This window comes from Macrotis lagotis, chromosome 6 (genome assembly GCF_037893015.1).
Source record: "Macrotis lagotis isolate mMagLag1 chromosome 6, bilby.v1.9.chrom.fasta, whole genome shotgun sequence".
In the NCBI taxonomy this organism is placed as follows: Eukaryota; Metazoa; Chordata; class Mammalia; order Peramelemorphia; family Peramelidae; genus Macrotis; species Macrotis lagotis.
The window spans coordinates 163,402,805-163,429,277 of record NC_133663.1 but is presented as its reverse complement, the minus strand read 5'-3'; the positions used below and the strand labels follow the sequence as shown (position 1 = coordinate 163,429,277).

Genomic DNA, 26,473 nt, shown 5'->3' with positions numbered 1-26,473 from the left:
TCAGTGGTTAGAGTGCTAGACCTAGAGTTAGGAAGACCTGAGTTCAAATGCAACCTGACTTTTACTAGTTGTATAGCCTTCGGTAAGTCACTTTAGCATGTTTGTCCAGGTTCCTCATCTATAATGCCACATCCCTCCTCAATACCAGCATTTTGGTCATAGTTATTGGCGTTGGTTCCTTCAAATACTGACCCCTGAATAGCTTCCATTGTTAAAACACAAATCTGCATAATAAAAGTTGTGTTCCATGCTTATGGGGCAAAATACAAGTTTCTATGACAATCTTTTTCAATTATGAGGAAGATCGTTTCCCTTCTGCTCCCACTACTGGATACTGTCCAAGATAGATTTGGATATGAAATTATCCTTTATATATCAAGGTTCAATATTCATAAATTAGAATCAGAAGGCACCCTGGTAGTCATACAGCTTAATGTTTTATCAAAAACCACATAAACCATATGATCCTTCTTGTTTTTCACAGTCTCTTTTACTTTTCTGAGACATCATTATTTGGACTATTTAACATAGGAATTTAAAAAAAATTATGAATCACTCTTTTCCTCAGATGGGAGAAAGACCCTAAAGACCAAAAAAATGGCATTTTAAGGCATCTCAAAAGATGCCTCAAAAGAAAATTCAAATGTTTCTAATCTTCAGAAGACATTGAGCCTCTTCAGGCAACTCCTGAAGAAAATTATCTAGGAGAATAAGTTGGAGCATTATGCCTTCAAGTTCTAACCAATCACTGAGTTAGCAAAGAACAAAATTGAAGACAATAACTATTGTATCAGTATATTAATTGTAGCTATTTTTACCATCAAGTTTAAGATTAAACAGGCTATCACAAAGTTGTGTTCTCACAATATGATCAAGGACAATATACATTGATGCAGGGCAAAAGACTTATATCCTACTCATTCCTAACTGTGATGCTTTGTATGTTGCCAACAAAACTGCAATCATTTAAGTCATATCCAGTAGGACCATTACATACCCAGAAACTAGTTTTCTGTTATCAAAAATACATATACACAAAAAACTAAAAACACTGAAAGCAAAAATTTAATATTTAACTGACAAAACATGTGTTTTATGATAACTCAATTAATAGTAAGATTCTTTCATTTTTATCTTCTCATGAATAAGTACTTCCAGTCAACTAATTAGGGACATGATGAATAATTTCCCAGTTCGGTGAAAGAGAGATAAACAGAAAGATTTATCCTTACCAAAGGGCAAGTCTGTGCTCAATTTCCTTGAGAAAATTTGTATGAAATTTGTGCAAAGGTTCGAAGTTAGAGAAGATGAGACTTTTTAGGGTTTCAGGCATCGATTCATCCTTGCTCACTGTGCTCTGAAACCACTGGAAGGAAGGAAAAAGAACAAAATTGTGAACATAATAGATTGAATTTTTAACTCAGAGGATTAAAATTAGAATCAGAAAATTAGAAATTACAGGCTAAAAGCAGGCCAATATGGGTTTTTTTTAATAACTCAAGAAATTATTGTGGGATATATCTCCCATATGGATTGGCACAGTATTATGGATAGGGATAGTTTATTCACATAAAGGGATAAATAGCACTATTTCTTTTTTTTAGCTCTTTTCTAGATTTGGGATAATTTGATTGTCAAAACTTGAACAAATCTTTAGAAAGGAAGCATACCTCAAACCCAATCTGTACCAAAACTGTCACTCATATTTTACTTTTTTTTTTAAGTAAAACATTTCATGATAAATAAATCTAAGTGTCACAGGATTGGGAAGGAACTTAGCAGTCATTTTACCTAATCCATTTTGGAAAATGAATTCCTCATTAGGACATATCCTCTAAGTGAGTGTCCAGTCTTGGCTTAAAGACATCTAGTTAGGGGAAAATCAGTACCACTTGAGGAAGCCCACTTCACTTGGGACAGTGTCAATTATTACAAAGCTTTTCTTTCCATCAAACCTAATTTGTTATATGCAAAGTTAATGGTCATTTCATTTACTCTTTTATCCAAGTCATTGATAAAGTTATCCTTAGCACAGGGCCAACCAAGAGCCTTGGAAGAGTCCAAACATTAGATCAACTGGTTGATCTAAAACATGAAGAATATTATATTTATATTGGTATTTGATCTGATTTGTCATTGCCTAGAATTTTTAAAGAAAATACTTATTTTACAAAGACCCATCCAAAATAAATGAAAGCATTGGACTGGATGACATCTAAGACCTCTTTTAAGAGCAATGTTCCTAACCTGAAGCTTAACCTATGAATTTTTTGATAATTATATTTAAATATATCTAATTTTGTTTATTTTATCCATTTAAAAATTTTATTTTGAGAAGAGGTCCACAGAATTCACTAGACTGTGAAAGGAGTCCATAAAACGTTTAAGAATGCTTTATATAAAACACAATTTTTCCCTAAGAATATAATACTCTACCTGATAAGATATTTTGCTAATAAACTCTAGGTAAAATATATTTACATTATTTTTTATGATCTACTAGTTAAAAAATTAAGTACAACCTAGTTTTGTTTTTTTTAATCAAAGTTATGCTGAATCTTTCTGATTACTAATTCCTTTTCCAGATATTCATTATATCCCTATAATAATCCATGTTAGAAGTTCGATTGATTATAATTCCTTCGATTCTGATATTCCAATTAAAAAATTATTAACAACTATGTCATACTTTGTGTATGGCTATATAGGGACAAATCCTACATCTATATTAAAAATGAATAATTTTAATATAGCTAAACAAGCTACATAATCTTACTTTGTAAGTATAAGGTAATTTAGATTATTAAGTCTGGATTAATTTTCCATGATAACAAATAAAAATTCAACAGATTTTAAATAATCTCTGAAATGTCCAGTTTTTTTTCTAAAATTCTAAAAATAGAATAAGTATCTTCAATATTTAAGGGAAGAAATTTAAGCAAGCAAAGAAGGCCAGAATCACTTCCTAAGACTGACTAGAATAATAATAGATACTTTTTTGGTAGGGGTAGTTACTGCTGTCAGAATTTATTTTGTTATCAAAGTTACAAAGAGGCTTTCACTCACCTCCAGGTCTCCCTAGGGTAAAAAGAAGTGACTACATTTTGACAACCAGCAAAACACAAAGTGTTCTGGATCAGTGCACCTTAGAAGTAAAATGTTTAATTCATATTTCCAACACTATAGAATTTAATTGCTTCTTTTGCATTTTTTAAGCCACAATTACTAAAATTATTTTGCAGGATATGCCAAACTAAAGACACTACACAGCTGTCTAATCAGTCTCCAAGGACCAAAGTACTTTTCTTGTATTCAAAGGATTCTTTCACTATATGTACAGAATTAAAGAGGACCAACTTCTTTATTAATGATATAGTCACAGGTAAAGTATCATTAAGGAATAAATGGAGACTGGGGACAAAATTGTAAAAGTTAAACATACTGAAGTGATGACTTCAAGATCCTTTAGATAAGTCCTTTCAGTGGTGGAAACTTCTTTAGCAATGAAATATGCTTTGTCAGTTGGAAATCTCTGTAAAATGCAAACACATAGGTAAAACAACCTAAATATTAAGACAGAAATTTTAGGGTAGAAAATGGTTCTATTGATAAACCTGTTAATTTATTTGGGGTAGCTGTATCAAGACTAAGCTCATATGTAGCTCTCTTTCTATGGGTTGGCAGAACAGAAACAGAAACTAATACCAATTTTCCTCATTTTTTTTAAAACAAATTTATCTTTTAGTTGTAAAATCTATCCTCTCTCATTCTCCCTTTATTTCATAAAAGTAAAAGAAAAACAAACTCTGGAAAAATATGCATAATTAAGGAAAAATTTTTAAGAAAGGATATGTCTCAATCTGCACCCAGAGTCCATCACCTCTCTTTCAGGGGTGGGTAGCATGTTTCATTGTGTGTCCTCTGTAATTTTATTTGGATATTGCAATGATCAGAATTATTAAGTCTTTTGAAGTTGTTTGTCTTTACAATATTATTGTTATCATTCTCTTCTGAAACGAAACCTTTCATTATTTCCTATAGCACAATAATATTTCACTATATTTATATGTCATAATTTGTTTAACCATTCTCTAATTGATGGGCTTTCCCATCCATTTCTTTTTCCCACAGAAAGAACTGCTAACAAGTCTTTTGATTTTTTGCACTTAGATAACCTTTGTCCTCTTTCTTTGATATCTTTGAGATATAGGTATAGTAGATGGAATCTCTAGAAAAAAGGAGATACACAATTTAGGAAATAATTTTAACGTTGTCATCATCAAAAAGAATTAGTTTTGTGCCAAATAATGGAGATAGTTAAGAATTTGGGGAAGAGGGATCTAGATTTGAATCCTAGCAATGACATTTACTAAGATTGTGGCTAGACTCTTTCAGTTTCAGTTCTGTTGTATGTAAAAAAAGGATATAAAAAAAGGAATAACAATATCTGCATTTTCTACATTGGAGGGATGTGGGAAGTAAAGAACTTCATAAATATTCTTTTTAATTTTATTTATTTAAGGCAATGGGGTTAAGTGACTTGCCCAAGGTGTCTGAGGCCACATTTGAACTCAAATCCTCCTGACTCCTTGACTGGTGCTTTATCTACTACTCCATCTAGCTGCCCTCCTTCAAAAACCTTAAAGTTAATTAATTTTTTTTTCTATTTTTAAAGCATCTCTTGAGCACAAATAGATATCATGGAATTTTACAGATCTAACAAAAAACACACAATCTGAATTTATGTCTGGGAATTTTTCCTAAATAAGTTAAATTATCATTTGTGTTGTGGTTTGGAAACTTTTAAAAAATTTCTTCCATGCAAAAAGGCTTCATTAGCACCACATACTTTGCACTGTTTTGCCTCCCTGAAAAGAATGTCTGAAGCAGCAACTCAGAATAACAAACAATATCTTTCACATGATTGGTTCGTAGTTTTTAATATATGCTTTTTCATCTTAGATCACTATTGAAAAAAGTGACCTAAAAATGAAAGCAATAGGCTAATTAAACATAAGATATGATATGATATTATCTAACCTTTTTTTCTTATATGCTTTTGCTCCATTTTGTTTGGTTATTTTATGTCTATGTGTTTTAAAAAGGTAGGACTACCTCTTTAGTTTTATTGTTTAGATTTAACATAACCAGTCCAGTTTCTATTGGGAAAATATTGCATAGAAATAAATCGAGCCCTTTAGGGTGAAAATGAAATATCTTCCTTATTTGTGGTTAGTTTAAGTATCTCTTTATGTTATTTAATATCTGAAAGGTTAGGATATTAAACTTAGTTGCTACTGATTGTTATTTATTCATATAATTAAGGTTTTTTTTGTAGGAAAAGTGCATAAGAAATCCAATTAATTAGTAAGCAAAAATAACAGTCATGGTTCCTTTAGGGAAAAGAACAAAAGCTACATAGACTGCTCTGTCTTCAACTGGCTACCAGCAGGGTTATAAGAGCTGGAATGTGGTAATTGGAGGCTTAAGGGCCTCACAAAAAAAAAAATAACTGTTAAGTCTGAGTTAAACAGGAAAGTTGGCAAGCTGATTATTCTTATCTGCTATTTTGTTGAATCTCAGAGCAGACCAGAAGTCACTGCCTTTTTTAAAAAATAAACTCCATTTTACCAAACACACACACACACACACACACACACACACACACACACACACACACACACACACATCTTTGGGAAGGGAAGAAGCACTGATACCATGCAGAGCCTAAGTAGCTTGCCCAGAGTCATGCAGCAACTAATTGTTTGAGACCATGTTTGTTGAATTCAGGGCTTTGTGATTCTAAGCCTACCACTGCACTACCTGGTTTAGGGAGAGGATTTGCAAGAACTAAATAAGTTGAGTTAGATACCTTTCTTCTGACTTCTTCCTCATCATCTGTCCTCGTACAGGTCTGGTCATTCAGCAATGGGCTGACGAGTGGAGATGATTGTTTGGTATCAGGGCTCAAGTTTGGAGACAAGGTCGTGTTTGCTGCAGTTGGTCCCCCCTGAGAGTTGATTGACAGTTCTGAGAGATGAGGACTACCAGTCAGGGAGCCTGTTTGAGGATGGGAGATTTTAAACAACAACAACAACAACAACAACAACAAAATAATTCCTATAAGGACCTGGTTTGCTACTTCATAGTTTTACAACTCTGACTAGCATTTGTCACTAAATGCTATTAAGTCCTTAATAAGTTTCTCTGAATTAAAGTTGCCTCTAGAGCTAAAGATACCAAAATTAGAATAACTGCCACATAACTAAACTTCCAGTAGCTAATTTAAGATAATATATTTCTCTGATATACCCAGATTATAACTGTAAAAGTTTTGAGAGTTATGATATATACAAAATAGTATTCTGTTCTCTTGGGAACTTAAATTGCTCCTAAAATTTAGTCCACAAAAATACTGTATTTCACAAAGAGATATGGGTAAATCATTAGGAAAAAAAACTATACTAATAGGAAACTAAATTATTAATGCGTTTTGGAAGAAATGCACTATTACATCATAGATAACAGTAAAAGAAAGCAACTAATAATGCCTCATTTCTACAAAGAACGGAAGCAAGCTTAGAGTACCTGGTAGTGTCACTCCATGCTTCTCTCACTGTTTGAGATAGAAATACTAGCATCACATTTACATGCAAAGCTCATCATTTTGTATGTGCAAAGCTGAAGATCATGAGAAATTACCACAAATCCACTTTATGTAGCAAAAAATGACAGTCAATTCTCTGTACAGGGAGATACAGAATATTAAAAATTCCAAAAATGTACTCACAGTCTCTTAAAAGTCAGCTAGGTTACTGAGTGTTTAAATGAAAAGGCTTATCCAAATATTCAACTTCCCTTCCCTTAATAACTAATATACTGAAGCTTTAAAAAAATCTTAATTTAATCTGGTTTCTACTTTATACTTTAAAAATTTCAACAAGGAAGCTGCTGATTTCAATGACTAATGTCTGTTCCTCAATGTAAAAAATATTTAACCTATGAAAGTGACATTAAAAGCAAAGAAAATATGAAGACTTTTTCTATTTTGTAGATTCTAATGTCTGGCCTCTAGGCCAACACAAAACCAAGACCCATTTCAATAAGATACAACCACAGCAAGATGTGTGAAATAAAATTTATTTCAGGGAGCACTTCAAGTTGATTGATCTTTGACCTTTCACCTCTTACTTTTGGACTGGCTAATATTTACTTAATAATTATTGAAAACAACTATAATAAAACTAAAATAAAAACTGAGAGGGTCAGCTCAGGTGATTTCAGCATTTTGCTAACAAAACTTAAAGGTCATGGGTTTAATCTTCATTTTGGTCATATTGCTTCAAAAAGAAGAAACCAATAATAAACTTTCCCAGCCTCAGATGGCATCCCCTAATTAGCCCCAGATAACTTTCTCACAAAGGCATCCTGTTCATCATCAGCAAGTGTATGAAAAGTCACCATTTCTGGAAAAAACAAACGAAAGTATATGTTCTATTGGTAGTGATCTTTGTAGAGAAAGAACAGAAAATAAGAATTTTAAAAGGTGTATCAAACAGTTAACCACTTTCATAGCCACAGAGAACACGCAAGAAACAATAAGGTGTTATTTAGTTAGCACCCAGTTTCACCACACATCAACATGCCCAGTAAAATCCCAGAGAAAGGCCAGAGCTTGCTTCACAAATGTCAATTTTATTGACACTAGTACATAACTGAATACAATGATTGCAAAAGTATTGAAACTCATCATGAAGAAATGGTGAAACCAATTTAAAAGGCAATTTTTAAAAGAAGTACTAAACTACTCTTTATAAATCATATAAGAAAAAAACAATATTACTCTGGATCTGATTTACAAGAGAAATTCTGGTACTTGATCTGCCTAGTATCAAAGATTACAAATGCTATTAGTGACAACCTTGGATATAAGTTTGTTTAATCAGACCATAATTTTCCAAAACACATGTAAGCCTACCTATAGCCCTTACATGTTCACTTGGAAAAAGAAGTTCATATTCTGAGTAGCTGAGTTTTAAAGTATACCAGATAAAACAACAAGCAATTGTATAATGGGTTTGTATTGATGACCATTCATTTTTGTTCCCTGGTGTCTTATATCAGATAGGACAAGAACCAGCACAGTGAACACCGCAACAAGACTAGTTTGAATGGGAATTGGAAAAAGGAAAAGCAATTGGTTGTTGGAACAAGCCCAACAAACAATCTCATTTGTTTGGAGGGGGAAAATAATGGTAACTAAATTCAAATACAACCACTACCACATCCACAGGAAGGAAAGAAGCTATCCTTGTAAAAAAGTACTTGGGAAAGTTTGAACTAGAAATCTACTTGGGAAAAAGTTTGAACTAGAAAAAGGAGCTCAACAGACCAAAAGGATCAAACTCATCAGGCAATATATGTGATTGTAAGAAAGAGGAAAATGCCATTTAAAAGCAGTCGATCTGAATTTAGAACAAACACATTGACTAGTTCAGAAATGGGCAGCAATAGACAGTAGAAAAGTAGATTTCCTTATAACCAGTATGGCAGTAATGAACAAATTCAGTGTTTTTCAACAGACAGAACCCACTGCATTTCACACATATATTTTTCCATCCTTTGTGATGCTGGTTAAGTATTGACAATCTAATTAGATTTATCAGTTTATCTTGCTTCAGAGTAGCTTTAAATATTTATTTAGTGTATATGGGAGGGAAAATATGAAAAGAGAAGTACAGAAATTGTAAGAGCAATAAATTATCAAGTACTCTTTTCTATAAATCTATTAACAACTCCAAGAATTTTAAATACTAAGGACAAAGTCTAAGGTTTCCTGAAGGTTATTTTTATGCCCATATCAAGTTATCAAAAAAAAAACTGAGTTTGGAGCAAAAAGACCTGGGTTTAATCCTGAATCTAATTTTGACTAGTTAGGTAGATTTGGCCAAGTCATTCCGCATGGGTTTCAGTTTCTTTTATTGAAAAATGTGGACACTGGATGAGATGGTCACTGGACCCTTCCATTCCTAGATCTGTGATCCTATAATTTTATTATAATAATAATAATAATAATAATAATAATAATAATAATAATAATAATAATATCTAATTCTTAAGATTGGCCAGATAGCTCTAAAAGTGCCAATGGAGTCTTAAGGCACATCTTCAAATGTAAGAAGGTATCTCTTGAAGTATTTTAGAAAATTGATACTTAAAGTTACCAAAGCAGTGGGGAGAGGGAAGAAGGAAGTTTGAACAATAATGCCTAGCTAAATTTGGGGATTTTTCACAATTCAGGCAATCAGTAAAATATGATGACAAAGGTAATGAATAGTTTATTTAACAATTTGGTAATTATCTAGTATTCTACTTCTATAATACTTTCTGATCAACTGATAACATTTAGAGTACACACAAATCTAATTCCATACTATTTGTGTATCCTCTGGAAATTGTAAAGAGAAATAACATCAAGATGTTTAAAGTTACTAAGCTATCTACACAATACATACACTGAATAATTTTGTCACTAACTTTTCTCCTAAAATTATTTACTTTGAAGCATGGTTTTGAATTAGCTTGTTAAGGAGCCCCCAGTTTTGGGAATATTAGAGAAACCATTATCAGTTGATTTTTTTTTTAACAATGAACATTAGTTCTTAAATTTTCTACTTCTCATCCCAAGAGGCTAGTCCTTAAAAAAAGTCTCTAAGTAAATGTGTAATTTTACCAGCCCCTTTTAAATAAGTAACTAAGTATTATGGCAAAAAAAAAAAGACAGACAAGAAAAAGAGATGAGGCTATTGTAAAATTAAATTATACATTGAAAGTTAGAAGGCTTTGGAAATATTATGGACATTTTTACTGTTTCCAGAAGTCGAGCTATAATTTTTTGAAACCTTCAAACAAATCTAAAGGTTAATGACTTTTTCATTCTTCTCATCTCTCAATGATATCTCTTGGGACACTATTATTATTGTTTTTTTGGTGCCACTTTAATGTGCCTCAAGAGATTGAGTATTTAGCTGGAAGACATTACACTGCCTCCATGGAATGGAAGCCCTTTCACATATAAACCCCCCAGGGGAAGCATTTCTAATAATTGCTTTTAAAATTCCTTTTAAGCGTACATATTTATTCCCCTGATACAGAGAGTCAAGGGGTTCCAAAATAGCACAGCCATGGTATTTACTGTACTTTTCAATTTATCACCCAGCACAACAGTCAGTTGGGCTCCTTCATTTTATTAATTTAAAACACACTCATAACTCTGTTTTACTGGCGACTCTGGGGAAGAGGAAATTTGCAGGGTCACACATTGGCGAAGCATGTCAGCATTTTCCTACATAGCCTCTTAATCATGAGAACTATGATATATTTAGGGTGAGAGTTTATGATTAACAGCCCTCATTTGGCTTCTATATACACTATGACTCTGGTATCCGGTTTGGAAGTGAGGGGTTGTGCCCAAGTTGAACATTAAACAAGCAAATTTTATGTCTTTAGAGTTTTAAGTCAAAGGGGTGAGTCATTTTTTAAATGGGGAAAAATCAAAGATATGAGACAGAATCTTGAGCAATTTTATTACATTCCTCAAGAGGCTTCCTAATACTTAATCACTGAGAAGATAAGAATGAAGTAATCTATATTTTTTAAATCAGCATAAGTACTGCCTCCATCAACATGGAACCTATCCACACATTTGCAGACGGTTGCAATTGACAAAAAAAAATTGTAATGTTTTCTCAGTGTCCCATTTGAAATATAAATGTCAGAAATATTTGAAATATTCTCTTTGCTTTTTTCAGTATCTCAAATAAGATGATTACACAATCAAAATCTATTTAGCTGTTTTCAAAAAGCCATTTCTAAAACATTTTTGTCTTCTGAATTTTCATCCTAATATATTAGAGAGCTTTAGCTTTGAATACTAATATACAATTCAAAAACATATAGAGGAAACACATTAAAACAGTTCTCCCCCAACCCTTTTAAAAAAGAGAACTATAATAATTGTTTTCAATAAAGACTACAGTGATATCTGTCTTCTGATTTAATCTGTCCCTGAAGATCACTTTTCTACCATCACTAGATGGGGTTTCCTAAAAAAGCCTTTACTAAGTTTAATGTCTATATAAGGCTTTCTTTGTCAAACAGGCTTTAGGAATGTTTTCTATTTAAATCATATGGTACCATGAGAATTAAGTATCTTATAGGATTACTAGTTTATTGAGGATCTTGTCCTCTTCCTGTTAACATAAACTGTAAGCATAATGAGGTTGTCTATCTATTATAATAAAGCCCTTTGAGAAAAATTTCACCAACAGCTAAATGTTAGCTCATAATCAAACAACTCAGAAAAGTAATAGAAACAAATTTTGCAGGAAGATAAAAAGATGCCATTATTGGAGAAACAGTATTGGATAACTAATGCAAAATACCTTGCTCTGATATATAGGGAAGACTAGAAAGGAAAACCTCCTTTATTTGAACATGGTGGTGATAGCAGTGGTGGTGGTGGTGGTGGTGGCAGTGGCAGTGGTGGCGGTGGCGGTGGTGGTGGTAGTGGTAGTGGTGGCAGGGTCATGAGATTAGGGAGTATAACACATCATACCAATGGAAAATATCATCTTGTACTTGGGACAAAGCTTCAGCCATCAATGAGAGAGAATAGTTAAACCATTGACAATTTTTACAGCAAAGATACCTGTTAGAACAAGTAAAAGCTTTCAGTTTAGATAACAAAAGATATTAATATCGTGCATACAATGTTACATGAGTTTGGTTTGACATGCTTAAAGAATCACCAAGCTCAGTGTTATTGGGAGAAGCCAGCAACCCTTCATGTGGTACATATCCATGCTTTATTGATATACTGCAATATTAGGCAGTGAAAAAGATGAAATCAGACAATGCTTGCTACAGTTCGTCTACATTTAGGGTTAACAACTTGCAGTAGACTTGGGATTGATCCAGTCTAAAGGTCATTCTTATGTTTCCCCTTTCCTCTCCCCTCTCCCCCTACAAAAATTTACAAGAAATAAAATTGCGTGTAAAATGTAAAATATATTGAATATCAGGAATACACAATTAAAATGTGAGATCCAATCCTTTGTCTAGCAAATCCCTTCTGTAAACGACTGCCACAGATACTGTCTGTTTCCAGCAAGATATCTTCCCACAGCTACAGTGATCCTGCTTGCTTCAAAATAAGCCTTCAAAAATATAAATTTTTAAAAAATAACAAGGTACAAGAAAATGAAATATAAAAAGGATACTCTCCAAATGGCAGCAGAGGTTAGTCCTCCCTCCTTTTATTTCACCCACCTCTAATGGTTCAGAGGAATAACCCAGAGCTTTTGGGTTACCATAAGCATTACTTGAAGTGAACAGGGTCACTGTATGTGGGGAAAACAGGTATTCCAAGTACAAATAGGTATTCTGCAGTTAAAAAAAAAAAGACATCAGACAGCGCTCCAAACAATGCAAAGAACAGAAGGCACACCATGCTTTGAGAATAAAGACAGAACATTGAAAAGATTTTCTCCCAAAGAGGTACATGCTGACAAAACAGTGCATACAATGGAATAACAAAATAAAAATGCTTTTTCTTAAACTTTATTAAACAAATGACAAAAATGAGAATGAAATCCCCAGCATTTTCTATTTAAAAATTAATTTGGTTTGTTAGAGATTTTTATTAAAATATATTCTCTATGCTGCCTTTTATATACAAACAAATTTTAAAAACACAGAAAGGGATTAATGATATACAGCCAAGCTTATGAAATTTGGTTAGTTTTCCCAAGTCAATTTCTCAGGAGGAAGAAGTGGGGGGGGGGGGGGACGGGATTTATTAGCTCATCAGCCATTTTAAGTGCTTACTGAGAAAGCAACAAGTTGGAGCTCTGAACTACGAAGACCTACCTTTGATCTCACCATAAATCATCACAGGCAGATTGAAAACTGTTTTCTTCTCACCAAGGAAATTTGAAATACACAAAAAAGGAACTGTTAACCCACTTTCTTGGACCAGAAAACTCTTATCTAAGGATTATGAGCTCATGGGTCATCACACAGTCACCTAATACTCCATTCCAAATGTTCATGCAGACTATTTGTGTCTGACCTGTGGTAGAGCCTTCTGAGCTAGTCCTGGTCTGATTAGGCACAGTCAGACACACTGCACATAACATAAGTGATGTCATTTTGTTCTTCTTTTAGAATAGACAGCCGTTAACTTACATTCTATCAAAGATATTTTACTTTTTCCTGCTTTAAAACTTACTGAAAAAATCAATTCACAGTGAAACAAAAACCAGTTTTAAACACTCAAATTTATTCTCATCACTACATCTGACATAAGAGCCAATTATTTTAAAGATTTCACACATTCACTAGACTGTGCACACAAACTGTGTGTGTAAGTGTGTGTTTTAAATTTCCATTCCCTGCCTGTTACATGTTTAAGGGAAGTGACTAAATTTATCTCCTTTAACATTCTGAAGAGATCACACATGCCTAAGGGAGTTACCAACCTAGGGGTATGGCAACACCAATCTGTTGTACTCCATGGAGGCCAGCTCCAAATACACAAATTTGTCAATGTTCGTGTATCTCAAGTGATCAGTCCTCTTAACCCTCACTAATTTTTAATATGATAATCTGATTCTAAACTATACTCCAAAGTTACTTTCCAAAGAATTATCTTAATATTCACTGGATTAAATGAGTTGACCTCAAGCATACTTCTGGGAATAAAAGTGTGCAAGCTGCCTTTCCCATTAAGAATTTCAAACAAAATTCCAGCAAAAGGAAAAAATCCTAATAGACTAGTACTTCAAATTTGGGCTGAGTCATACTTAAATTATGTCTCGACCTTGTTTTCAAAGATTTTTTTTTTAGGTTTTTGCTAGGCAATGGGGTTAAGTGGCTTGCCCAAGGCCACACAGCTAGGAAATTATTAAGTGTCTGAGGCCAGATTTGAACTCAGGTACTCCTGACTCCAGGGCCAGTGCTCTATCCACTGTACCACCTAGCCACCCTTTTAAAGATATTTTTTAAGAAAAAAATTTCATTCAGATTCTTTGGGATGTTTTAATAATTTTCTTTTTATTGGTCATTTTTCAATATAGTAAACCTCACGACCTTATCCTAAAGGTGAAATACATTTCCTTTTAGTGCAAGATATCTGTTGGTCAACTTTTGAAGCAAGGCTAATTTTTGAAACCTGCAAATTTCTTTCCTAATCTTATAAATGCAATTATTATTTGGATCTATTAAGATATACATAATCTATATCTTTCTGTGAAAAAGTTCCTTAGAAATGTGCCTTTTTTGTTAATAATACCTCTGAAGATCAATGACTAAAGACACATTCCTAAAATGAAATAAGAAAAAAATTCTCAAGAAACTTTGAAGTATTCATATTAAGCACTTATTCAAGGAACTAATTGGTACTCAGCACTTGGAGTATCTTTAATTAAATTATTTTCTAAAATAGGTGTACTTTTTATTCCATTCTCAATGTCAAGAACCACCCATATAATTCTCCTCCCTGGTTCAGTAAGGAAATGGGGAAAATAAATAGAAGAGTAAAAAAATAAAATAATTATAGTCTGAGTTTGTATTTATAAACTCTAACAATCAAATAGCCCAGACTATTAAGAAATATGATTTTATGATGAGATTGGGCTTGTTTTAGGTAATATCCCATCTAGATTACACTTTTATTCTTTTTCTATACAATTGTGCAATTTCAATTGTGCAAATCATGAATTAATTTTGCATTGCCAACATTCCTCCCCATCCCTTTGTCAGAAAAAGTAATCAAAGGAAACTTGTATTTCTCTTTTTTATAACAAGTTCAAATTTTTTTATTTCTTAACACTGACCTAAAAAAAACCTATGTCAACCTTAAATATAGGCCAACGTCAAGGAAAATATGTAAGTGCTCACTCCAAGTATTACATTTCACTCAATTTTACAGAAGCACATGGAATGAAACCAAGGGGAAAATACACTGCCAGAATATGTTTTAATGCTGCCAGGGTAAACTGCTCTAATCTCCAACTGTATCTAATAGCTTACTTAAGAGTGACTTTTCTTTTGTGCATGGCTAACTTAGCTCAATGGAATACCATTATGAAATGGCCATTTCCAGGGGACATTTTTGAAGTGTTCACACGAGTCTTATATGAAATTAGTGGGATGTACATGTCTGTACATTTTTATCTACTATTTGTGAAATGTAATTTGCAAGAGAAATGGGCACTTAAATACTATGTTCTACTTAAATCGTTTGATTTACTTCCTTCCAAATACAGGTTATAATTCTCTGAATATATTCACATTTTTTAATTAATACAACTGATCAGAAGTAAAAATAGACTTAAAAGCCATATAAAGTGAAATAAAAAGAAGACTGGACTTGATAATATGAGTTCAAATTTCAGCTTTCTTATTAACAAGCTGACTGATCTTGGGCAAGGCATTTAACCTTTCTAGGCCTCAGTTTTCTCACTTATAAAATGAAGGGGATTAGAAAACCTCAAAAGTCTCTATAGCTCTAAATCTATAATGATAATGTTATCTGTATAAAAACACGTTTGTTAAGAGTAACTCAAAAATTACTAGTATTAGACAAATGATAGGAAAAATTTGAGGGAGAGTGAGAAACTTTTTCCTTATAAAATCATTCATTTTGGGGGGATTCCAAGGATTCTCAAAAGTAATATGGAAGACTTAAATAGGCCAAAATACATAGGCATAGAAAAGTTTTCAGGAAAGAAGGTATATCAATTCAAATACGGCTTGTGACTAGTGAAAGAAAAGGGAAGAATTTACTTAATCCATAACTAAATCTATACAGTAGCACAATAATCAGTACACCCTCAGTACCACAGATCTGATAGAAAATTTGGATTGATATTTCATTTGTCAGTGGGAAAATTTTCAATCACATGTTAAAATACAAAATAATTTCACGGGCAAAATATTCTAAAATGAAAGGTACTTAAAAATGTAAATACGACCAGGAGTGTAGACCAGGAAATATATCTGAAATGGTGATCTCTACTGATATGCAAATATTGTTTGAAGCTCTGCCTTTTCTTCCTCATTCTCTATGAGTGTAATATAAAATTAGAATGATTCTTATTTTAAATGGCAGAGGTAATTTATCACAGCTCAATGACTTAAGAGTCCTGGCAAATTCCCAAATACCCATCACACATATCTAGGACAGAATCTGGCCCACAGACTGCCTTTAATTAAATGACTATCTAATCATACAATTTCAATAGCATACAGATGATTGTCAAAGAGGGTTGGAATTACTCACTTCAAGTTATGGAACTCATTAAGTACATTTCTTCACACTGAAAGAATTTCTTGTGGCTTCATTCAGCCTTAAGAAAAAAACTTAAACAACAAAATCATTTTGTAATCTGAATATCATGCAATATCATCCAACAAAAGAAAAGGAAAGTACTAATTACTTAGCATATGGGTATGACTATTCAAGCCTTCACATATTAAAATATGATTTGCTTTGCATACTTGAGTCTTAAAACCACTAACTCCTACCATTTGTGATATGTTAGTTATTCAAAGAATTATTCTGACCATAGTGTTAATAGGCTCTAAAGATCATATATTGCCTTAAAGAAAGTGAGCAACAGTTGACAAGAGCCTTTTGGCATTTCAGTAAACTTTTTAACATCCTCCTACCCTACCACAGAATTTATTTTATACATATTTGTGCTCATATGTCACACAATCAGATTCTGTAAGATGAAGTGAAATGTCCTTAGAGAATGGAAAGTTTCTGAAGAAAAAGAGGATGTACTGACAGAGACCCTGTGTTTATCCTACGTTACATACCATGTGAAATATACAAAGCATGTTAACTATTTATTTAATTGGATTAAAACTTTATATTTGGGGATCTGCTGATTGAAAATTAATGATGTCAAAACTGCTCCTTTAAGAAACAGTAAAGACATAGGAGTAGGTAACCTATACAGATGTCATCCTCTGTTGCCTCATCTTGTAGTAGAAGCAATCTAGGTTTCCCAGAGGCTACAGATGTGCCATTATATTGGAAAGGATCTGAGGGCAGACCCAGTGATGATCTATATGTCTCCAAACCTAAGGCTAAGCTCAGCTACCTTGGAGTAGCTTTAATAACTGGTTGGTAACCAGGTGATCACAATTTCAGCTATGGTAACTGGTTTCAACCTTTGTCACTACAGAGTGCATTCACATCAAATAAATTACAAGCACTTAGAGTCCTGACATTTATAAAGAGTGGATAAAGAATACATCTTGGTTACTACAAAATATTAGAAAGAAAACTATTTAAATGCCACGGAAAAAGTAGACAGTTTTGTCCACACAAACATGATTTATCCTAGAACTAAATACTTTCTTTTCTAAAATACTTGATATTAGACTACTTCTAAGAAAGGAAACTGGCTGCATTATACCAATTTGTCTTTGAAAATTCATCTCCAGTATTTATACACTGTACACCATACAATTTAATTTGATTACCTATTTCAGAAACATTATGCAACTGTCAATAGAAGAAATGAACTGAAGGTATAGATATGAACAATGAACACCTAAGGAAAAAGAATCCACAGGCTCCACATTCCTGGCTCCACTTAATCTATATTTGAACGCAGTTATTATGTCAAATGCACTCATTTGATATCAATCTCTAAATAGAAACAATGGCATGTACAAGAAAACTTACTCTAACAAGATTTAATAGCTGTGCCTCCAAATAACTATAATATAAGTCAGATATTTATACCATTTATCAATCAACTATTATTATTATCTATGGAAATTCTATGTTATTATTACAACTCTCCAAATCATTCAAATATTATATTCATTCATAAGAGAATACTCCAAACCAAAATAAAGAGATGAGTTACAACAAAAAACTCTTTTCCTTAAAGTACCATATATAAAGAGTTTTAGTCTAGCAGTAGGACAGTTGAGTTTCTAGTCCTGGTTCTGCCCCAAGTTAGTCATATGACTCAAGACAGGTCATTTATGCTTTCAAGGTATCATTTTTCTCATCTGTAAAATATTATTGTTCAACCAGATGACCACTAATGCAACTCTTAAATCTAAAATTCAGAAACTCTATGAAAAATTAAATTTGATAAAAAAAAACCCAAGCCTAAATACAAACATCCCACAAACTTATCAAGAATCAATCTAAATGTTAAATCACTCTCTGATCCAATAGGAAAACAGAATTTTTCCAAAACCAACAAAAAAAATGTATTGAAACTGATTAAGTTTTAAGAACATTAAAACAGGCTGATCAACATAATGCAAGTGGGTAGATAATTATTTATGGTTTACTTAAGGTCAATCTATATTTTTGTTGAGCTTACATTACTACTAAATTTCTAATTGTAATCTATATTTTTGTTGAGTTTACATTACTACTAAATTCTAATTGTTTGCCAAATATATTCACATCTTCCTACAATATAACTTCATAAAATGATCACAGTAAGGCTACTGGCAGGGATTTCACAGTTGCAATCCATTTCAACATTTTGGTGGTTAATTAATAGCTACAAAATTTGTTCCACAATTCACATTAGTACAAAAAGTAGCAAGTAGTGACATAAAAGGCATGAGACCATTACCGTGATACTTTTTTTTTTTGGCAAGGCAATGGGGTTAAGTGGCTTGCCCAAGGCCACACAGCTAGGTAATTATTAAGTGTCTGAGGTCAAATTTGAACTCAGGTACTCCTGACTCCAGGGCTGGTGCTCTATCCACTGCACCACCTAGGTGCCCTTGTGATATTCCTTCAACACCTACATACATATGTACCAAAGTATTTCAGTGTCTAATACTTTGCACTACAGGGACAGGGATGGAAGTCTGGCTGAGGATAGACCTTTTAAAGCCACAAGACTTCATTTCTCTCTACCAGAGCATACATTCTAAAAAAAAAAAGGCAGCAACACAAAAGGGGCAACTTTAAAAAATATCAACCACCATCAACTCTAAGATCTTATTCATGTACATTTTTTTTTCTGGTCAGGAAAGCACCCAAGTTATTTTTTTGGAAAAGGAACACAAAAAGAATAACAAAAGTGTAAAAATAGAGGTAACTGCAGGAAAACATTTTCCTGTGCTTTACCCTGTTCAGAGAGATAGTAATTTAATCTGCTAATCTAGTGATCAACACTCAACATCAACAGTCAATAATGTTTTTCTTTCATATAGCAATTATGAGGACTAGTTTCTCAAGACTACTGACCAAGAACAGTTTCTTTCAACTACTACTCAGCAACTAACCTTTTTAAATTCTTACAGGTAATGGACATTAAGTTGACTAAAACCAATTTAGACAAGTCCTGGAGAAAAGCAAAGACAAATAAATTCTTCCCACCAAAATGTGCATTATTTTTTTACTACTGTTTCATCAAGATATAAATAACAAATATCTTATATTTAGCCTAGAATTAAGTTTCACCCCTGTTTATGAGGCACTAAAAAAGTGGATCTCCTATTAAGGAGTCAAGAAAGGCCAGAAAGTCTTCCTATAGTTTCAAAGATAGTCTAGCACTCAATTAATTAACATCAAGGCAATCTAGTTTATATGACTGAACCCACATTAATTATTTTCTGCATAAACACAACCTATTCACATCAGATTAAATTGATTATGAATTTCCTTTTGCTAGCTACCATCAAAAAAAAGAAAGCAGTAATAGGAGTATTATGATGATCCATTATTGTCATTTCTCTCATCTACCTGGTTAAACAAATGTTGAAGAAAGCTATACAGACATTTGAATTTTTTCATTATTATGTATACTATCTAATACTTTGCTTGTACAGATCTCTTTTCTTCTTTCTAATAAACAGTGATGAAAAATGAATAAGTCATCAGAGTGGAGGCCCCAGTCCAAATTCAGGATCTATGATCCCAGACTCTTAGCAGCTTATGATGTGCATGCCATTTTCATCATTAAGATAGACACTCACATCCCCCTACTCAGTTTCCTCATCAAGCTGCAGACTCCCAAAGGAATGCTTGTTCCTAGGTAAGGGAGGGGAATTCAGCACAACAGGGTTACCAAACATGAGGGGCTGGCTGAAGGGGCTTACTATTTCAGAGTCTGAATCACTCGATTCAGTCCCACTGCTGGTGGAGCCTTCTGCTATTTGAATAGCAGCCATATGGTCTATCACACCACTGGCACACCCAACTTTCTTGTTTGGGCCAAGAACAGCTACACCATTTGCCAAAGCTTTGCCTTCTGAATTAGCCATTTTGGTGAGTTCTCCCTTTCCATGGTTGTCTATCCTGCTTTCCTCCCCTGGGGTTGAGACTATGTGGCTAAGGATGAATGGGTCTGTTTCTGATTTATTAAATGCACTAGAAATATTTTTTAAGTGTGGTCTTTGCAAGACAGGGGAATGATTTTCATAATGAAGATGTCTGGTTCGGACAATGTCCTCTTCCATAATTGTATTTCTATAGTCATGTCCATTTTCTGAGACATAGCCCTGAGACCCAGTTCTATCCCAACTCAAATTAGGACTTGATCCTCTGCTACTAGGAGACAATGGAGTGGCAAGAGGACTACGATTACCAGATCCCCTAAATATTTCATCTACCAGGGAGCTATGTCTTTGAAGTCTGGGACTCTCACTACCATAAAAGGTTATGTCTTCCAAATCATCATCAATGTACTCTCTGGAAACTGGCTGGGAAGACTTCCAAGAGTTAGGGGAATCCCTGAGCCTAGGCTTGTTCCAGTTCTCATCTCTAGAGAGCATATAAACCCCACTGGTCAAATCACCCTCATGATTGTCATTTGTTGGGGAATGCGACTGAGTTACTGGTTCTCTTAGAAGGTCATATTCACTATCTACATCACTGCAGTCAATGAAAGGAATGGAGGTGCTGCTGCCCCGAGCAGCCCTTGATGCTGGACCTGTGCTCGGCTGCTGTGCCTGAGGATTACTCTGACGAGTTCTATCCTTAACGGCCTCCTCCTCTTCCTCCATTGTTGCCATGACCACACCATCAACCCGCTGGCCATCCTTGGGACTCTTCTTCAGAGAAGGGCTCCTTTGTTGCCCAGATTCCTCAGCAGAAATGTTCAGTTCTTTCCCTTGGTGGCAGCTCTGGCCCCCTGGTGAATCAGCACCATCTCCATAGGTAAAACTTGAACTCTACATTAGAAAGGGAAGGCAAGCAGGAATATATAGAGAGGGAGAACAGGTAGAGAAAATTAGATTTAGATTTCCTGGTTTGTTTGATTTGTTTCTCTACATCTGAGCACCTATATCTCAATGAAATCTCATTAAAATTTACAGTTTTGGGGCAGAATTTGTTTAGTTTCTATTGGAAAAAAGAGGTGGGGGGGGCTGGACCAGACATGTGATTGGTTTAGGGAAATCCCAATGTAGAAATTTACTCTGTCAATACAAATCAATATTTACTCTAGTTACTGGGAGAAATAATAATTAATAATAATAATAATAATGATAATTCCTCCAGATATCATTTAAATGTAGCACTACTGCCTACACTCTCATTTGGTCTTTGAAAAGAATTATGGGTAATAATGTATATTGAACATCATACAGAAAGAATTTAGGAACACAGAATTTCAGATTTAAAGGACCTTAGAAATTATGCAATTTGTTCATTTTTATAGATGAACACACTGAAGCCTAGAGAGGTAAAGTAACTTTTATGCCCAAGGTCACCCACTTTGTAGGTAAAGTTGGGATATAAACCCTGGTCTCCTAATAATTCAATGCTCAGTGTTCTATCACACATGAAAATGCCATGTGCTAGACAATTTTGGCCCCGATCTCTAGAAACATATACAAGTTCTCTTTTGGTGTTTGAAATTTATACAAAACAAAGAAAGCCTTCTCATCCTTAAGCAGCTCTAGGGAACTCAGGGGCAATAGAAGAAGGGAATTTGTCATAGACTTAATAAAGACAGGTTAACAAAAAAAATCTTGGAAAAAAAACCTTCTGTGTCTAAATTCTATGCACCAAATGGACATATTTATGTAATGGAATTCCTTAATGTTAAGCCTTAACAAAGTTCTTATTCTTCATGAGAGAAAACTCAAAACTCTTCCAGAAATTACCTCCAGGAAAATATGCTTTAGTCACCCTCAGAACAACATAGTGATAATGTCTCTTATTGAGAGTAGCAGTCACTGCCCTGTAAAATAAACCCTGGGAACTTGTTCCTCAGTTTGATGCCAACTGAGGGTTATGACCTTGGCAATGAGCTGCAGTTACACCCATCAGCTAGCATAACGGTTTCTAATCTTTTCAAGCAAATGAACCTGTTTAACGGATGGAGAACTTTGTTCCACTAACAGATTTCTTCAGCTTTACCCTTTAGATAAATTTGGGAAAACATGGTAATCTTCTCTAGGGTTTACATCACACATACAACTGAATAGAAAATACCAAGAGGGTTGAATTCCATGGGACTCTATGACAAATTTTAAGTCCATACTGAGAGGTAGGAAAAAAATTGATGGCCTAAAATTTAGGGATACATAATAGAACTTCATGCTTTTTACTAGAATCTTCAAAAATTACTACAAAATTTGTCAAAATTAAAATTAAATTAAAATTACTAAAATAGGAAGAAAAGTGAAACTAAAAATATTTAACAAAACTAATTAGAAGCATGTACTTAAATAACACAAGCACATCATTGGATACTTATCACCATTACTGACTTGTTTTGGCACCTCTGAGTTCTGTTCCGAAGGCTGAGCAGAGAGGCTTCTGATTGACCGAATCTTGCTGTGCTTCCTGGGATAAATCACATCAGGTGGCTAAGTTATATAAGGTTTTTCCCATGAAGAACTAACACTGAGCACTTTGCTAAAAAAAAAATAAAAGTCATATCCCAACTTCTCAAACCAAGCTTTTGTAATTTGTTCTGAAAGTGACTCACATTCTGCCTTTTTCCATCCCTAGAGTGACTTAGGAGGTACTTAAACATGATTGAAAAGAAGATCACAGTAGAATCAGGTTCAAGGATCATTACAAATCTGAGCAATGCCTTGCATTTTGAAAATGTCAGTGGAGACAGAAAGAGAATTCCAGACAATCTAGCTTCAAGTTCCAGGCTAACATTTTGCAATTAATTCTGTGTATTTCAGATATTTACTTTCTAGGTCAGCTTTATAAAAGACAGTACTTATTTAATCAGCTTATATTGTCAAGCATTTGAAATTCAAAGGAAAAGAAGTAATTGCCTGCCAATAAGAAGGTATATCTAAGAAAAAGACCTATTTCAGTCTCACTGCAATTAATAAGTCCAATCATGGCAGCTGAATTGGACCATAGTTTCATCAATAACATCTCCCTTAACATTTTTCCCCCCTTCCTCTAAAAATAATAAAACAGGGGTGGCTAGGTGGCACAATGGATAGAGTGCTGGCCCTGGAGTCAGGAATACCTGAGTTCAAATCTGGCCTCAGACACTTAATAATTACCTAGCTGTGTGGCATTTAAATGTAGCACTACTGCCTACCTTATAAATATAATACTTAAAGTTTTCAAAGTATTTTCTGTGTGCAAGCCACTTAAGCCCATTTGCCTTGCAAAAAACTAAATGATGATAATAATAATAATAATAATTAATAATAATAATACAATAGAAACACAGGAACTTTTTCTGAGAAATACAATGAAAAAAGAAAACTATATAGATATCAAAAACTTGATGTTACTAAAAATTGAATTGCAAGGCATTTTCACATGCTAAAAATGAAAAAATAAAGAACATCTATTGATGACTTAAGTTTTGGAAAAGATTACAATGTCAGGATGAAAATGTTAGTCAAGATAACTTATGAAAAGAACATGGACTTGATTATACTTAAATTTAACCTACAACTACTTTCCCTATATTAAAAATATGTGTGTGTGTGTGTGTATATATATACATATATATATATATATAATATATACAAGAAATTGCTTTTAAAGTGATTAATAATCCAAACAATTGTCATACTCTCACCTATTTTTTTAATTTTAGGAAGATTTTATTTATTTTGAGTTTTACAATTTCCCCCCAATCTTGCTTCCCTTCCCCCACCTCCCATAGAAGGCAGCTTATTAGTCTTTACATCATTCCCATAGTATGCAGTGATCTAAGTTGAATGTGATGAGAGAGAAATCATATCCTTAAGGAAGAAACATATAGTATGAGATATAGTAGAGTTACATAATAAGACAACATTTTTTTTTAATTAAAGGTCTTTGGTCTTTGTTCAAACTCCACAATTCTTTCTCAGGATACAGATAGCATTCTCCATCACAAATATCCCAAAATTGTACCTGATTGTTGCCCTGTTGGTAGGAGCAAGTCCATTAAGGTTGATCATCACCCCCATGTTGCTGTTAGGGTGTACAGTGTTATTCTGATTCTGCTCATCTCACTCAGCATCAGTTCATGCAAATCCTTCTAGACTTCCCTGAATTCCCATCCCTCCTGGTTTCTAATAGAACAATAGTGTTCCATGACATACATATACCACAGTTTGTTAAGCCATTCCCCAACTGATGGACATTCCTCTCAGTTTCCATTTCTTTGCCACCACAAACAGAGCTGCTATGAACATTTTTGTACAGGTCTCACCTACTTTTTTTTTTTTTTTTTTAACATTTTGTTATTTTTCTGCAACAAGCTCTCATTTCTTTTTTTCCTTTCTCCATGCTAAATTTTCTCATTTTTTGATATTGTATTTTTATTTTTCCAATTACATGCCATGAAAGCCTTTTCAACATTAATCCACCTGCATATTCAGAAGTTACACATTTTGCCTTTCCACCTCTCCATCCCTCTCCCCCTCCCCCCAGCAGCAAATAGTCTGGTAAAAATTGTACATGTATACCCATGGTGAACATGCCCACATATTAGTCATTTTGAAAATGAGGAATTAGGATCAAGGAAAAATAAAGAAAACCATGGAATAGGAAGGAAAAACAGAAGTTTTTTTTAAAGTGAATATAGTATCTAGTAGATTCTGTTTTTTTGTTGCTCCCCCCCCCCCCTTGTATGTGGATGGCATTGTCCATAACAGATCTCCCAGCATTGTCCTAGATCTCTGAACTGCTGAGAGGAGTTGCATCCATCATAGTTGATCAGTTCACAATGTTGTTGCTAATGCATGCTAAATTTTTTAATCCTGTCTTCTCATCCATGACTTATCTAATTTACAAACTCATAAAAATTCATAGTTTAAGGTAACCAAATATTTACTGTGTGCTTAGCCCCATGCAAGTATTCCCTTCCAATCCTTCACACTCAATTTTCTATTTTGTATTTTTTCTTCCCAATGGGAGTCTCTCTTCTGTCCTTGGATGAATAGTTCTTATTCCTAACTTAGTGCTCTTGGCTTGTTTCTTTCTCTCATATTACTTTACACAGTTACAGGAATGTCCCCTGATTTCTGAATGATCCAGTCATTCTGAGAACAATATGAAACTTTGGTCAAAGGACTATAAAACTGTATATATCCTTTGACCCAGAAATATCACTACACTAGGTCTGTAACCCAAAGAGATTTTTTTTTTAGGTTTTTGCAAGGCAAACGGGGTTAAGTGGCTTGCCCAAGGCCACACAGCTAGGTAATTATTAAGTGTCTGAGACCTGATTTGAATCCAGGTACTCCTGACTCCAGGGCCAGTGCTTTATCCACTATGCCACCTAGCCGCCCCCCCAAAGAGATTTTTTAAAAAGGCTGTAAAGAATCTATCCATACAAAAATAGTTACAGCAACTCTTTCTGTAGGGGATAAGAAATTGAAAAATTGAAGGTATGCCCATCAATTAAGGAATGAATGAATAAGTTGTGGCATACGATTGTAATGGAATATTAGTGAGCTATAAGAAATGATGAGCAGGACGATTTCAGAAAAAAAACTTGGAAAGATACGTGAACTGATACAGAGCAGAACTAGGAGAATACTGTAAACAGTTGTATGATGAATTGTAAATGACTTAGCTATATTCAGCAATGACAAAGACAATCTCAAAGAACTCATGATAAAAAAATGCTATCCATCTCCAGAGAAAGAACCAAGGGAGTCTGAATACAGACTAAAGCGTACTCTCCCTTCCTTCCTTTTTTTTTCCTTTCTTTCCTGAGGTTTCTTCCATAAAATGACTAATATGGAAATGATAAAATAATCTATATCAGATTGTTTATCACCTTAAGGAATAGAGAGGGAAGGGAAAGAGGGATAGAAATTGGAACTCAAGATTCAAAATAAGTTAAAATTATTTTACATGTAATTGTGGAAAAATAAAATATTGTTAAAAAAAAAACGTGTAAGCAATGAAGACACAGAAAAATAAAAGGTGGACAAGAAGATTTTATTTTCCTAGGGTCAGTGTAGGGGGTTGTGAATATCA

The 26,473-nt window shown here is 33.8% G+C and overlaps 1 protein-coding gene across 4 annotated transcripts in view; it reads right to left on the bottom strand.

Moving 5' to 3' along the window:
- FARP1 (FERM, ARH/RhoGEF and pleckstrin domain protein 1) overlaps positions 1–26,473 on the bottom strand; it is a 331,424-nt gene that overhangs the window by 55,805 nt on the left and 249,146 nt on the right. For all 4 annotated transcript variants that reach the window (XM_074191932.1, XM_074191931.1, XM_074191930.1 and 1 more), the window contains exons 12-16: positions 22,780–22,855; positions 20,994–21,234; positions 5,873–6,060; positions 3,443–3,532; positions 1,233–1,366 (exon numbers count right to left, since the gene is read on the bottom strand). In XM_074191932.1, coding sequence (XP_074048033.1) covers positions 1,233–1,366; positions 3,443–3,532; positions 5,873–6,060; positions 20,994–21,234; positions 22,780–22,855 — 729 coding nt within the window. The remainder of the gene's footprint in view (positions 1–1,232; positions 1,367–3,442; positions 3,533–5,872; positions 6,061–20,993; positions 21,235–22,779; positions 22,856–26,473) is intronic.